Source organism: Mobula hypostoma, chromosome X1 (assembly GCF_963921235.1).
Source record: "Mobula hypostoma chromosome X1, sMobHyp1.1, whole genome shotgun sequence".
NCBI lineage: Eukaryota > Metazoa > Chordata > Chondrichthyes > Myliobatiformes > Myliobatidae > Mobula > Mobula hypostoma.
This window is the reverse complement of record NC_086128.1, coordinates 26,432,241-26,446,976: the sequence shown is the minus strand read 5'-3', so window position 1 is coordinate 26,446,976 and position 14,736 is coordinate 26,432,241. Positions and strand designations below refer to the sequence as shown.

Sequence of the window (14,736 nt, the reverse complement as noted above, 5' to 3'; positions counted from 1 at the left end):
GGGACTACCACAGATACACCCCTCTCTCCCTTTCTTACTCCCACCCCATCAAACCCTGCCTATGCATCAGGCAGTCTCTCCCCACTCCTGGCTCCCTCCCTACACCCAGAGGATTCCATCCCAACCACACCCTGGATGTGGGACCTTCCTCCCTCCCACCCCTGGGTCCGGAAGACTCGCCCTCACTTACCTTGGTGGAGGGAAGGTCGTAGTGCGAGAGGAGTCGATAAGTGTCCCAGTTGTTCTCAAAACTCCTGTGCAGAGGGGGAGGGGTGAGGAGCAGAGGGTGAGGGGTGAGCTTTGAAGAATGAGGGGGGAGGGATGAGAAGGAAGGGATAAGAGTGGAGACGGAGGTAAAGGAGGAGGGTTGAGGCAGGGGAGGGTGAGCATTAAGGGGTCAGGGGAGGGGCAAGAGGTCAGAGGGGAGGGAGGAAGAGTGTGTTGGGATATGAGGTGGGTGATGGGGAAGTGAGAGAGGAGATAAGGTCAGCAAGGGAGAGGAGTGAGGAACAGTTTTCATTCTGTCTCTACCCCTCCCTGCTTTCCTTCCACCCTACCCGCTCCCACCCTCCACAATTTGCCCTGTTACAGGAAAGATTTTATTAAACTAGAAAGGGTGCAAAAAAGATTTACCAGAACGTTCCCTGGACCTGAAGGTCTGAGTTATAAGGAGTGGTAGTGCAACTGTAAACTCTCTACTAGAACTTTATTCCCTGGAATTTAGGAGATTGAGGAGGCAACTTGATAGAGGTATATATATAATGTCATGAGGGGATAGACAGAGTGAAAGTACAGTCTTTTCCTGGGGGGTGGGGGTGGGGTAAAAACAAAAGGACACAGGTTTAAGATCAGAGATGAGAGATTTAAAAGGAACATCAGGGAAATTTTCTTCACAGAGAGGTTGGTGCATATTTGGAATGAACTGCCAGAAACAGTAGTTGAACATAGAACACTACAACACCTTCGGCCCATGACCTTTGAACCTACTCCTGGATCAATCTAACCCTTCTCTTCCACATGGTCCTCCATCTTTCCATTATCCATGTGCCTATCTAAGTTTCTTAAAAGTCCCTAATGTATCCGCCTCCACACTTCCACTATTTTCCATGTAAATAAAAACCTACCTCTGACATCTCTCCCCGTACTTTTCTCCACTCACCTTAAAACTATGCTCCCTAGTATTAGCCATTTCTTCTTTTGTAGAAAGGCACTGGTTACCTACTTGTTCTATGCCTTTCATCATCCTGTACATCTCTATCAAATCACCTCTCACTCTCCTTTGCCCCAAAGAGAAAACCCCTTGTTCACTCAACCTTTCCTCATCAGATATGCTCTTTAATCCAGGCAGGATCCTGGTAAATCTCCTCTGCACCATCTCTAAAGCTTCCACATCCTTCCTATAATAATGTGACCAGAACTGAACACCATACTCCAAGGAAGAGACGCTTTTTCTGTGCAAGTGGAACAAACGCTACACCTGCCCCTACATTTCCTCCCTCACTACCATTCAGTCCCCAACAGTTCTTCCATGTGAGGTGACGTTTTGCCTGTGAGTCTGTTGGGGTCATCTACTGTGTCCGGTGTTCCTAGTGTGGCCTCCCGTACATCAGTGAGACCCGACGTAGATTGGGAGACTGCTTCGCCTAGCACCTATGCTCAGTATGCCAAAAAAGGCGGGATCTCTCAGTGGCCACCCATTTTAATTCCACTTCCCGTTCCCATTCTGATGTCAATCCTCCTCTACTGTTGCGATGAGGCCACACTCAGGTTGGAGGAACAACACCTTATAATCCATGTGGGTAGCCTCCAACCTATTGGCATGAGCATTGACTTCTCAAGCTTCCAGTAATGCCCCCCACCTCTCCATCACCATTCCCCATTCCCTTCTCCCTCTCTCACTTTATCTCCTTGTCTGCCAATCACCTCCCTCTGGTGCTCCTCCCCCCTTTTCTTTCTTCCATGGCCTTCTGTCTCTTTCACCAGTCAATGTCCCAGCTCTTTACTTCATCCTTCCCCCTTCAGGTTTCACCTATCGCCTTGTGTTTCTCTGCCCCCTACGTTTTAAATCTGCTCCTCAGCTTTTTTTCTCCAGTTCTGTCAAAGGGTTTCAGCCCGAAATGTCAACTGTTCCTCCAGCAGTTTGTATGTGTTACCATATTCCAAGTGTGGTCTAACCAGGGTTTTAAAGAGCTGCAACATTACCTCATGACTCTTGAACTCAATCCCCCGACTAATGAAGACCAGCACACCACATACATCTTCTTAACAACCCTGCCAACTTGCACAGCAACTTTGAGGGATTTATGGATGTGGACTCCAAGATCCCTCTGCTCTTTGTATTCTGCCTTCAAATCCAACCTTCCAAAGTGAATTATTTCACATTTTTTCCTGGATTGAGCTCAATCTACCACTCCTTAGCCCAGCTCAGCATTCTGTCAATGTCCCGTTGTAACCTGCGATAATCTTCTTTGTTGTGAGGCGGGCAGATTAGCAATGTTTCAGGGGCATCTAGATAAGTACACGGATAGGAGAAGTTTAGAGGACTGTGGGCCAAAGGCGGGCAGATGGGACTAGCTCACTGGGCTACACAGTCGGCATGGACCAGTTGGGCTGAAGGACCTTTATCTGTGTGGTGTGATTCTAAGATTCTAATAGAAAACTCTAATTGGACCAGAGGGAAAGGATATCTTTCTACCTGTGACCAAAATAAACTGCACAGTTGTGGCCATAGCTCAGCACATCACAGAAATCAACCTCCCCTCCATGGACTCTGTCTACATTTCTCACTGCCTCAGTAAAGCAGCCAGAATAATCAAAAACCCCACCCACACCGGACATTCTCTCTTCCCCCCTCTCCCATCGGGCAGGAGATACAAAAGCCTGAAAGCTCACACCACCAGGCTCAAGGACAGATTCTACTCCACTGTGATCAGACTATTGAACAGAACTCTTCTGTGACAAGTCGGACCCTTAACCTTACAATCTATAAGACCATAAGATATAGGAGCAGAATTAGGCCATTCAGCCCATGTCTGCTCTGCTATTCCATCATGGCTGATTTATTATCCCTCTTGTCTGAGTGCTACTGGTAACATGTAACCCAGTACTACCTGTCAGGTGGTCGAGCGGTCGGCGACTAAACCGGCCCCCCCACCAGGCTTGCCTGGTGAGGAGGGTGGCTAGACACCCTGCAGGATGAAAAACAAGACCTGTCAAAGGGCGGATGAACCCTCTCGTATGGTCAACAGCCATCTAGCAAACATGTGCCGTGAAGCGCGGAAAGGACATCCCTTGCATTGAAGCTTTGTCTGGCCACTCACTGCAACAGAACTTCCCTCAGTGGTCTTGGAGCCCACCATGCCACTGGATCCGGGAGGGGATGTCGAGAGGGTGTGTCTGGACCTGTGCAACCTCCTACTCACCTAAAATCCATTCATGCACACGCTGTTCCTTTCTGAGGAGTGGGGTACCACCCCACTAACTGAATGAAAGGAACCATCATCATCCTATGGGATGGATAGCCAGAAGAAGAAGATTATCCCTCTCAATCCCATTCTCCTGCCTTCTCCCTGTAATCTTTGACACCCTGATTAATCAAGAACCTATCAACCTCCGATTTAAATATACCCAATGGCTTGGCCTCCTCAGCTATCTGTGGCAATAAATTCCACAGATTTTCCACCCTCTAGCTAAAGAAATTCCTCATCTCTGCTCTGAAGGAACATCCCTCTACTCTGATGTTGTGTCCTCTGGTCCTAGACTATCCCACTATAGGAAACATCATCTTCACATCCACTCTTTCCAGGCTTTTCCTTATCTGATAGGTTTCAATGAGCTCTCCACCCCCTCCCTCACTCTTCTAAACTTCAACAGAACCAGAGTCATCAAACACTCCTCATATGTCAATCCTTTCATTCCCAGCATCAATCTCACAAACCTCCTTTGTATTGTCTTGATTGTCAGCACATTTTTTTTTAAGATAACGGGCCCCACACAGCTTACAATACTCCAAGTGCAGTCTGACCTATGCATTATAAAGCTTCAGTATTACATCCTTGCTTTTATATTCCCGTCCTCTCGAAATGAATGCTGACATTGAATTTGCCTTCCTCACCACCAACTCAACTTGCACAAGTACTCCCAAGTCCTCTTTCACCTATGATTTCTGAATTTGCTCTGCATTTAGAAAGTAGTCTTCTACCAAAGTGCATGACGATACACTTCCTGACACTGTATTCCATGTGCTACTTCTTTGCTCATTCTCCTAATCTGTCTAAATCCTTCTGCAGACTCCCTGCTTCCTCAACACTACCTACCCCTCCATCTATCTTCATATCATCCACAAACCTGGCCACAAAGCCATCAATTCTGTCATCCAAGTCATTGACATATAATGTAAAAAGAAGTGGTCCCAATACCGACCCTTGTGAAACACCTCTAGTCATCAGCAGCCAATCAGCCACTGCTTTATCCATGCTAGAATCTTTCTTGTAATACTATGGGCTTGTGGCTTGTTAATCAGCCTCATGTACAGCACCTTGTCAAAGCCTGCCTGATAATTCAAGTAAACAACATCTGCTGAAGTCAGCATGGTTTTGAGGAAATATTGTTCTGTCAAAAAATTTAAACAGGCCTATAGTTCAGTATGTTGCTGAAGCTCATCCAACTACATTCTCTCAAATTACCTTGTTTAAATTTTTTGACAGAACAATATTTCCTCAAAACCATGCTGACTTCAGCCTATTTTACCATGTCTCTCAAGTACCACGTAATCTCATTGTTAATAATGGACACTAACATCTTCCCAACCACTGAAGTCAGGCTAACTAGCCTATAGTTTCCTGCATTTTACTTCCCTCACTTCTTGAAGAGTGGAGTGACATTTGTAATTTTCCAATCTTCCAGAACCAATCCAGAATCTAGTGATTCTAGAAAGATCATTACCAATGCCTCCACAATCTCTTCAGCTACCTCTTTCAGAACACTGGGGTGGAGTCCATCTGGTCCAGGTGACTTTTCTACCTTCAGATCTTTCAGCTTTCCAAGCACCTTCTCCTTAGTAATAGCAACTTCTTCCCCTGACACTCTCGAATTTCTGTCACACTACTGGTGTCTTCCACAGTGAAGACTGGTGCAAAATACTTAATGAGTTCATCTGCCATTTCTCTGTACTCCATTACTACCTCTCCAGCATAATTTTCCAGCGGTCTATTATCCACTCTCATCTCTCTTTTACACTTTATGTATCTGAAAAAATTTTTTTAGTATCCTCTTTTATATTATTGTCTATTTGACCTTTCATATTTCATCTTTTCTCTTTGGACTGCCTCTTTAATTGTCTTCCATCGGTTTAGAAAGCTTGCCATCCTCTACCATCCCGATATTCTTTTGCTATATTATATGCCCTCTCTTTTGCTCTTATGCTGTCTTTGACTTCCCTTGTCAGCCAGGGTTGCCTCATTCTCCCTTTAGAATACTTCTTTCTCTTTAGGATGCATCTATCTGTGCCTCCTGAATTTCTCCCCGAAACTCCAGCTATTGCTGCTCTGCCATCATTCCTGCTGGTGTCCCCCTTCAATCAACTTTGGCCAGCTCCTCTCTCATGCGTCTGTAATTCACTTTACTCCACTGTAATACTGATACATCTGATTTTAGCTTCTCCTTTTCAAACTGCAAGGTGAATTCTGTCACATTGTGGTCACTGCCTCTTAAGGGTTCCTTTACCCTAATCAAATCTGGTTCATTACACAACACCCAATCCAGAATTGTCTTTTTCCTGAGTGGGCTCAACGACAAGCTACTCTAAAAAACATTCTACAAATTCCCTCTCTTGGGATTCAGCACCAATGTACCTGCATATTGAAATTCCCCATGACTGTTGTAACATTGTCCTTCAGACATGCCCATTCCATCTCCCATTGTAATTTGTACCCCATATCCTGACTACTGTTCAGAGGTCTGTATATAACTCCCATCAGGGTCTTTTTGCCCTTGCAGCCTCTTAATTCTACTCTCAAGGATTCTACATCTTCTGATCCTATGTCACCTCTTTCTAATGATTTAATTTCATTTTCTACCAACAGAGCCACCCCACCCTCTCTGCCTACCTGCCTGTCTTTCAATACAATGTGCATCCTTGGATGTTAAGCTCCCAACTATGATCTTTCAGCCATGTCTCAGAGATGCCCAACTGCCTGTCCTTCCTCACAGTCTCACTAAATGCTGCATCTGCTTGTATACCAACTGTCCCATTGTCTGCCCTATCGCTCCGATTTCCACCCACCCTCGCCCCCCCACCACCAAATTAGTTTAAACCCTCCCCAACAGCTCTAGCAAACCTGCCAGCAAGGATATTGGTCCCCCTCTGATTTAGGTGTAAACCATTCTTTTTGTACAGGTCATACCTTTCCCAGAAGCAATCCCAATGATTAAAAAATCTGAAATTCTGCCCCCTGCACCAATTCCTCACTTGCCAAATCATCATATTCGTATCTTCACTGGCAATGTCACAGGCAGCAATCCAGAGATTAATACCCGAGAGGTCCTGCTTTTCAACTTTCTTATATTGTCTCTTCAGGACCTCCTTCCATTTCCTATCTGTCATTGGTTCTGATACGACTTCTGACTGCCCTTTAGAATGGTGTGGACCCAATCGGAGACATCCTTGACCGCCTGCAGGATGGCTGCATATTATGGAGCGGTCATGTAGTGGTTCTCCCACCCCAGGCCGCAAGCGTTTGTATGATGCTCATCCAGGTGTGGTGAGAATGAAGGCATTGGCAAGTAGTTATGTGTGATTTTGCTTAAAATGGACACCGATATTAAGAGCATGGTGTTCATCAAACCGTATTTGTCAGCAAACCCAAAAAATATTGCCAAAGACCCCCCCCCCTCCAATTCCACCTTAAACCATCCACATCGTTTATTTTGGACCATGCTGAGGACACGTTTCTGGTTATTGTGAATGCCCATTCGAGGTGGATAGAGGCATCATATTCGTCCACAACTACTCCGCATCACTAAGAGGTCGGTCTTCACCACCTTTGGTATTTCGGAAATGATCATTATCCGATAATAGTCCAGTTTTCACAAGTGCAGAATTCAAGGTGTTTGTGGGAAAGAATGTTATGGGTCCATATCACGCAATATTAATTTGCCTGGCAGAGCGAGCAGTGCAAACAGTGAAACAAGATCTTTCTAAACCAACACGGGCGGACCTGACAGAATTAAGCCGTTTTCTTTTCCATTATCGGGTTATCCCAAACGAATTCACAGGTGCCTCGCCCGCCGAATTAAGCGCACTTCAGACACCGGATTAGATCACCTACAGCCAGCTGTCCAGGAGCGAATTTGCGACAAGCAAGAGGCCATGAAGCAAAGGTTGTGAACACAGTCTACACGCGCGTCTCCCAGAAAGAATGAAGCCGTCTGGCATTATCACAGTCGAGTGGCAGAACTTGAGCTGACAAACGGCGATATTTGATCATAAACAACAGGAATTCTGCAGATGCTGGAAATTCAAGCAACACACATCAAAGTTGCTGGTGAACGCAGCAGGCCAGGCAGCATCTCTAGGAAGAGGTACAGTCGATGTTTCAGGCCGAGACCCTTCGTCAGGATTTGATCAATATTTGATCATATTGGCCAGTGATCTGACAGGGTCTCAGGGAAGCGACAGCAGCGTCCTCTGCTGATGAATCTGGCGTCCCTGCACATGAACCAAGAGAAGATTCACCAGGAAGGCACAGAGAGAAGCTGCCCTCCAGTGGCGGTCCACGGGGTGCACCGGCCACTTCATCAGTACCAAGCAGGATGGACATTTCATGTTTTTTTCTCAGTTATTTCCTTCCTCTGTGGTTCCCATCTATAGCGGGAGGGATGAATTTTATTGGATTGATTGCGAGAATATGGCAAGTGCGCATGCGATCGATCGCCCATTGAATCGATTGGGCCCCAGACGTGCGGAAAGCTCACTTTTTGCGCGGGCTTTCGAATGAGCTCATTTTTGTCCCGGCGGGCCCGGGTTCGTCGCTAAGTTTCACAGTGTGTACAACGGCTAACATGACTCAGTAAAAAAAAAGATTTATCCTATTGTGTGATTTTGCGGCAAGCAAGATGCAATGAAACAAAAATACGGCATTATCATGGTCAAGTAGCGAAATTTGTGCTGTTGGACTTTTTGCGCGGTTTTCGTCTCAGCGGGCCCGGTGCTGCGCTCCCGCACTGGAAATCGCTCAGAGTATGCAGTAAAAAAAAAGTTAAATCCTTCTTGCTCCGCGCATACATAATAATTATTGTTTTATAAACTCGAGAAAGTCTGCAGATGCTGAAAATCCAAAGCAACACACACAAAATGCTGGAGGAACTCAGCAAGTCAGGCAGCATCTATGGAAAAGAGTGAACAGTTGACGTTTCATGCGGATCCTCTTTTTCAGGACTCCATAGATTCATTCTGCATTGTTATTGTTTTACCTTGTTCTACCCTGATGCACCATGTAATGATCAGATCTGGTGGAACAGTATGTAAGACAAACTTTTCACTGTATAAACCAATTCCGAACTACCTCGTTATGATCTTGGGTGGCAGGGTGGAGATACGTTTCCACCAAAGGAGGTGTAAGGTGCTCATTCTCCCTACTAGCCTGCAGGTCACCCTTGGGCAAGATGTTTCATCTGCTTAGCCAAACCCCCGCCCATCAGGGTCACATAAAGCCATGGGAGCAGGTGGTGCACATCACATCCTGGTTATGTGACCACTGACGCCAGGCAGACAATCTCTGAAGAGTACTGATAATGGTTGGAGTCACCCATCTTGTGTAGACACTGCCCAGAAGAAGGCAATGGCAAACCACTTCTGTAGAAAAAATTGCCAAGAACAATCATGGTAAGACCATGACATGGCACATTATGATGATGATCCTGCACCTTATTGTCTGCTCTGTATTTTCTCTGTAACTGCATGCTATTATTATTTTACCTTGTTCTACCTCAGTACACGGTGTAATTATCTGTTCTGTATGAACAGTGTGGAAGACACTATATCACAGTACATGGTACAAATCCAATCCATAGTTGGAGGTGGTGGAGGCTTTGGGATAACATATTCTGTGTGGAGAAGGGAGGTTGGAGGTGTAGAAACAAGGGGGTGAAGGTCCTTCTCCTGGTGAGCTTGGTGTGGGATGCAAGTTCCAGAGAGATGGGGTGGGGAAAGGGGCAAATGGAGAGGAACAGCTCTGGACAATGACCAAACTGCTTGTCTACCACAGCTCACACCCCAGGCCCTTGGCCAAAACCCCTCCTTCTCCATTCCCCCATTCGTATCCTCCCCTCCCCACCCCCCTCCACCAACGATTCCACATTCCAAACCAAAGGTAGCAATCACCTTCCTCTGAGTTTCATGGCTTCACTGAACCGTTTCTCCTCCATTGCCTTGGTAACATCTTTCGTCTGAGAGGAAAACAGAGGTCATGGGGTCCATCCGCTCACCACCCACCAGTCCACCATCACTCCCGACCCACAGAGCCACCTCACAGACTTTGGGAGGGGGTCAAAGTAATTTGTGCTTCCTCGTAGCCTCAACACCAAACCAAGTAACTATAACACCTCTTCCTCGCTCAACTTCATCTTCCCCATCCCCTCCTCTCCACCTCATCACATCCACCCATCTCCTTGTTTAACCCTCCTCACATCCCTCCACCACCTCAATTCTTCCTCAGCACCATCCTCACCCTCCTCCATCTCCCTCCCATCAGCCCCTCCTCCCACCACTCCAATCTCCCCAACGGCCCCAAACACCCTGTCCCCTCCCTCCCCATCCCATTCCCACTTTCCCACATCTCCCTCTAACCCCCACACACTCCACTCCACATCCTCCCCCAATCCCCAACTGTTCCACCTCTCTCTCTACCTTCCCCTGCAGCTCCTCCCAGCTCAATCCCACCTTCATAGTCCCCATCTCTTCCCTCATATCTTCCCAATGACCCCCAACTATCCCCTCCTCCCTCCTCTCCCCCACCACAACATCGTTCAGACTCACCATTTGCACCATCTCTATCAGAGGGAGACGCACGGCTTGGTTCCCTGACAGACTCACCACACAAGCTGGGGTGGCAGGGGTGGCCTCCAAAAGGGCCATGACTGCCTCCACTCCCATCCGACTGCCCTGGGGGGAGAGGCAGAGAGAGAGAGAGGAGGAGAAGGAGGCGGGAGACGGGGGAGACAGAGGGGGGAGAGAGCGGTAGAAAGGGTGAGCAAGAGAGCAAGGGGAGGTAGGCAGGGAGGAGCCAGGGATGGAGGAGTGAGATGGGGGAGAGGGAAGGGAAAAGAAAGAAAGGGAGGGGAGAGATCAAGGGGGATACAGCAAGGGAGAGAGGGATGGATGGGGGAGAGAGGGATGGATGGGGTAAAGAGTGGTGGGACAGAGAGGAAATGAGAGTGGAGGAGGGGGAGAAAGAAGAGCAGAGAGAGGGTTGAGTGAGAGGGTAAGAGAAGTGAGTGAAAGAGGGTGGAGAGGGGTTAGAAAGCAGGTAGAGAGAGAGTGTGGGGGAGAGGAGGTATTGAAAGAAGGGTAGAGAGTGTGGAAGAGAGGGGGCAAGAGTGGGGAGTGAGGGGGTATGGTGAAGAGAGGGGAAGTGAGAGTGGTAACAGGAGGTGGGAGAGAGGGGCAGAGAGGGGAGGTGGAGAGAGGGGTGGGGGAGAGATGGGGAGAGTGAGGGAGGAGGAAGGGGAGGAAGAGGGGGTTGAGAAGGGGGATAGAAAGTGTTGGAGGGGGTGGGAGTGCGAGGGTTGAAGGCAGGCAGGCAGGATGGGACAGGGAAGAGTGGCAGGGAATGGGTGGATAAAGAGGTGTTCGATTAGAGTGGATGGGAAAGAAGGGTGAGAGGAAATGTAGAATGAACATCAAAGTCAACAACCTGAGCAAAAAAAAATGAACTGACATCGCCCGCTCCCACGGCTCTCCCCCGCAAGGCCTCCTCCCACATCAATCCCTCCTGTTGCCATGTTCGCCCGGCACTCCCACCCGCCTTCCTTGCTGCCCCTACGGTGGTACCGCCACCTTACAAGTCCTTACCAGGATGCGGTCGAAGGCACTGGGAGTACCCCCTCTCTGTACATGTCCCAAAATAGTGACTCGTGTGTCGAAACCAAGACGTTGGGTGACCATCTGTGTGCGAGAAGGTAGGTGAGGAGAAGGGGACAGAGGGAGGAGGAGAGGGGTGAGGGGGCAAGGAGAGGGGGAAGGGGAGGGAAAGAGGGTGGGAGAGAGAATGGAAGAGAGGGTGGGGGAGTGGGAGAGGGGGAATGAGGGAGAGAGAGAGCACGAACAAGAGAGGGAGGGAGGGAAGGAGGGGATAAGGGAGGGAGGGAGAAAAGGTGGGGATGAGGATGGGAAGGAGGGAGAGATGGAGGGAACTTTATTATGTTCCTAATGCTGGGAGAGTGTTTTGAGACAGTGTCAGGTGTGTATGTGTGCGCGCGTGTGCGAGAGAGAAAAATGGGACAATGTTGGGGATGGATGTATCTCTGTAAGGAGGTAGGGAGGAGAGGGGGGGATCTTTGGATGTGTGTGCATTTGAAAGGAGGGAGGGGAGGAGAAGGATCTCTCCATATGCAGGGAGGGGTGTAGTTGTGGGGAAACATGGGTTGTTTCTGTGCAAGGGAGGAGTGCTTTCATGTAGTTGGGTGTATCTGTGGGGAGGGTGAATCCGACGGAATGGTTTCAGGAAGGTGGGAAGGGTTTGGGGGTTAACCTACTTGTCTGATGTATCCCGAGGTTATTGCTTTTCCCTCTTGGTCGACAGCTCCCTCAGCCACGATAATCACGTTCAATCTCGACCCTCGATGACGGGACTGTGTGGGGTGGGGATGGAGAGAGGACGGGGGGATGAGGAAGATATCAGTCTCCTCCCTGTCATGAATGTTTGCTCCCTCCTCAGCCAATTCCTCCTCACGTCCCAGCCTCCCCGCACTCCCCGCTCCCCACTTCCCTTCTTCTCCCTCTCCCCACTCCATCACCTTTCTCCAACTCCTCCTTCCTCCACACACCTTTTCCTTCACCTGGGATCCCTCCTGTCTGCTCCCTCTCATGCCTCCGCTCCCTCCTCTACCCCAAGCCTCATCCTCCCACAGTCCCCTCTCCCTGCCCACATTTACCCTCTACCCCTCTGCACCCCCCAATCATCTTCCCTTGTTACCAATCGCACCCCAGCACCCTCCCCTCTACAACTCCTCCCTCTGCTCTTCACTCTTCCTTACTCTCTCCTATCCCCAATCCCTTCCTCCCACACCCCCTAATGTTCGCTCTCATCACCGGTCTTGTCTGCTCCCTTTACCTTTCCCCCGTCCCCTTCCTCTCCTCAACCATTCCTCTCCCTTTGCCACCCCCCCCTCACCACCCCACCCACCTACCTTCCTTCCCCAACCCTCCCCCTAAGCTCCCTCACTCACCTCGTTCAGCCTGTGGCAGATGATATCCTCCCAGTCTTTCGGAGGGGGAGACTCGGGGACGAAAACCCAGTCGGCTCCAGAGGCCAATCCCGACACCAGGGCCAGGTACCTGTGGGGAGGGGGCAGGTTGGGTGAGGGTGTGTGGAGGGGATAGGAGGAAGAACATGTTCAGGGAACGAGGCAGGGCTGTGACCAAGGGGGAGGGGTGGAGGAATTGGAGAGAGATGGAGGGAACTAGCGGGGGGAGGGAATAAACACAGAGGTATGGGGAGAGTAGTGAGGTGGGAATTGATGGGGGAGGGGCGCTACACTCACCCACAGTGTCGACCCATCACCTCCAGTACAAATGTCCGCTGGTGGCTGTGAGAAGGGAGTGTATACAGAGAGGGGTGAGGGTGGGGAGAGAGGGGAAGGGGTGAGAGAGGGAGAGAGCAAGGGGGAGGAGGGAGAGAGAGGGAGGGGAAGAGAAAGAGGGGGGAAGAGAGAGGGAAGGAGGAAGAGAGAAAGGGAGGGGGAAGAGACAGAGGGAGAGGGAGAGAGAGTGGGAAAGAAAGATAGGGAGGGGAGGGAGGGGGAGAGAGTGAAGGAAGGGAGGGGGAAGAGAAAGGGTGGGGCAGAGAGGGGAGGGGAAGAGAGAGAGGGAGGGGAGAGAAAGGGGGAGTGGAGGGGGTGAAAAAGAAAGCCTCAGTCAAGTTTTGATTCATTGCTTCCCACTGCTTCATGACATGCAAATTCCTTCACCATTCCACCCCACTCCTTTCCTCAAACTGCTAACAAAGATGACACCACTGTCTGGCAGAATCTCAGATGGTGACAAGAAGGCATACAGGAGCAAGGTAGATCAGCTGGTTGAGTGGAGTTGCAATAACAACCTTGCAGTCAACATCAGTAACGAATTGATTGTGGATTTCAGGAATGGGAAGTTGTGTTAACACACACCAGTCCTCATTGGGAGATCAGCAGTGGAAAGGGTGACCAGTTTCAGGTTCCTGGGTGTCAACATCTCTGAGGATCTATCCTGGGCTCAACTTATTGATGCAATTACAAAGAAGGCCCAACAGTGGCTATATTTTATTGGGAGTTTGAGGAGATTTGGTGTGTCACCAAAGACTCAAACAAATTTCACCAGATGTGCGGTGGAGACCATTCTGACTGGTTGCATCACCGCCTGGTGTGGAGGCTCCAATGCCGAGGATCACAAGAGACTGCAGATGGTTGTAAACTCAGCCAGATCCATCACAGGGACAAACCTCCCCAACATCGAGGACATCAGCAAGAGGCGGGACCTCAAGAAGCAGCATCCAACATTAAGGATCCCTCAACACCGAGGACATACCCTGCACCATTGACGAGGAGGTGCAAGAACCTGAAAACACACATTTAATGTTTCAGGAACAGCTTCTTCCCCTCCACCATCAGATTGAACCCATGAACTAACTATTCCTCTTTTGCATTATTCATTTTTGTGACATATTTTTTATGTCATTGCACTGTTCAACTGCCACAAAACAATAAACCTGAACCACCCTCTGTCCCTTGTCATAGGATCCCTTTGCTCAGCCTTGAGAGCCGGAGGGATCCAGTTGAGTGTGGGGAACCTCAGGCAGATGTGCGCACTACCTCTGGGCAGTGGTTGTGATGCTGTCCACCACTTCCATGATCCGGTGGAGGGCAGAGTCTGTGCCGATCGTCATGTCCGTGCCACAGAAGTCATTGTCGATGGAGCCCACGATCCCCACGATGTTCAGATGGGAGGAAGCCTTCACCTCCTCAGCCGTAATCTTACCTAGGACAGGGAGCGAGAGGTCACATTTTACACACAAGATACTTCCACACTGTCCCGTCACACACTCCCAGGGTCAGACACAGAGTGAATCTCCCTCCACACTGTCCCATCACACACTCCCAGGGTCAGACACAGAGCGAATCTCCCTCCACACTGTCCCATCACACACTCCCAGGGTCAGACACAGAGTGAATCTCCCTCCACACTGTCCCATCACACACACCCAAGGTCAGACACAGAGTGAATCTCCCTCCACACCGTCCCATCACACACTCCCGTGGTCAGACACAGAGTGAATCTCCCTCCACACCGTCCAATCAGACACTCCCAGGATCAGACACAGAGTGAATCTCCCTCCACACCGTCCCATCACACACTCCCGTGGTCAGACACAGAGTGAATCTCTCTCCACACTGTCCAATCAGACACTCCCAGGATCAGACACAGAGTGAATCTCCCTCCACACTGTCCCATCACACACTCCTATGGTCAGACACAGAGTG

At 49.4% G+C, this 14,736-nt stretch overlaps 1 protein-coding gene across 1 annotated transcript in view; it reads right to left on the bottom strand.

Annotated features, from left to right (window-relative positions):
* pfkmb (phosphofructokinase, muscle b) overlaps positions 1-14,736 on the bottom strand; it is a 44,906-nt gene that overhangs the window by 15,932 nt on the left and 14,238 nt on the right. The window contains exons 6-13 of the mRNA XM_063036904.1: positions 14,068-14,233; positions 12,763-12,807; positions 12,448-12,556; positions 11,755-11,850; positions 11,072-11,164; positions 10,037-10,162; positions 9,383-9,447; positions 191-254 (exon numbers count right to left, since the gene is read on the bottom strand). Of these exons, the coding sequence (XP_062892974.1) occupies positions 191-254; positions 9,383-9,447; positions 10,037-10,162; positions 11,072-11,164; positions 11,755-11,850; positions 12,448-12,556; positions 12,763-12,807; positions 14,068-14,233 (764 nt within the window). The remainder of the gene's footprint in view (positions 1-190; positions 255-9,382; positions 9,448-10,036; positions 10,163-11,071; positions 11,165-11,754; positions 11,851-12,447; positions 12,557-12,762; positions 12,808-14,067; positions 14,234-14,736) is intronic.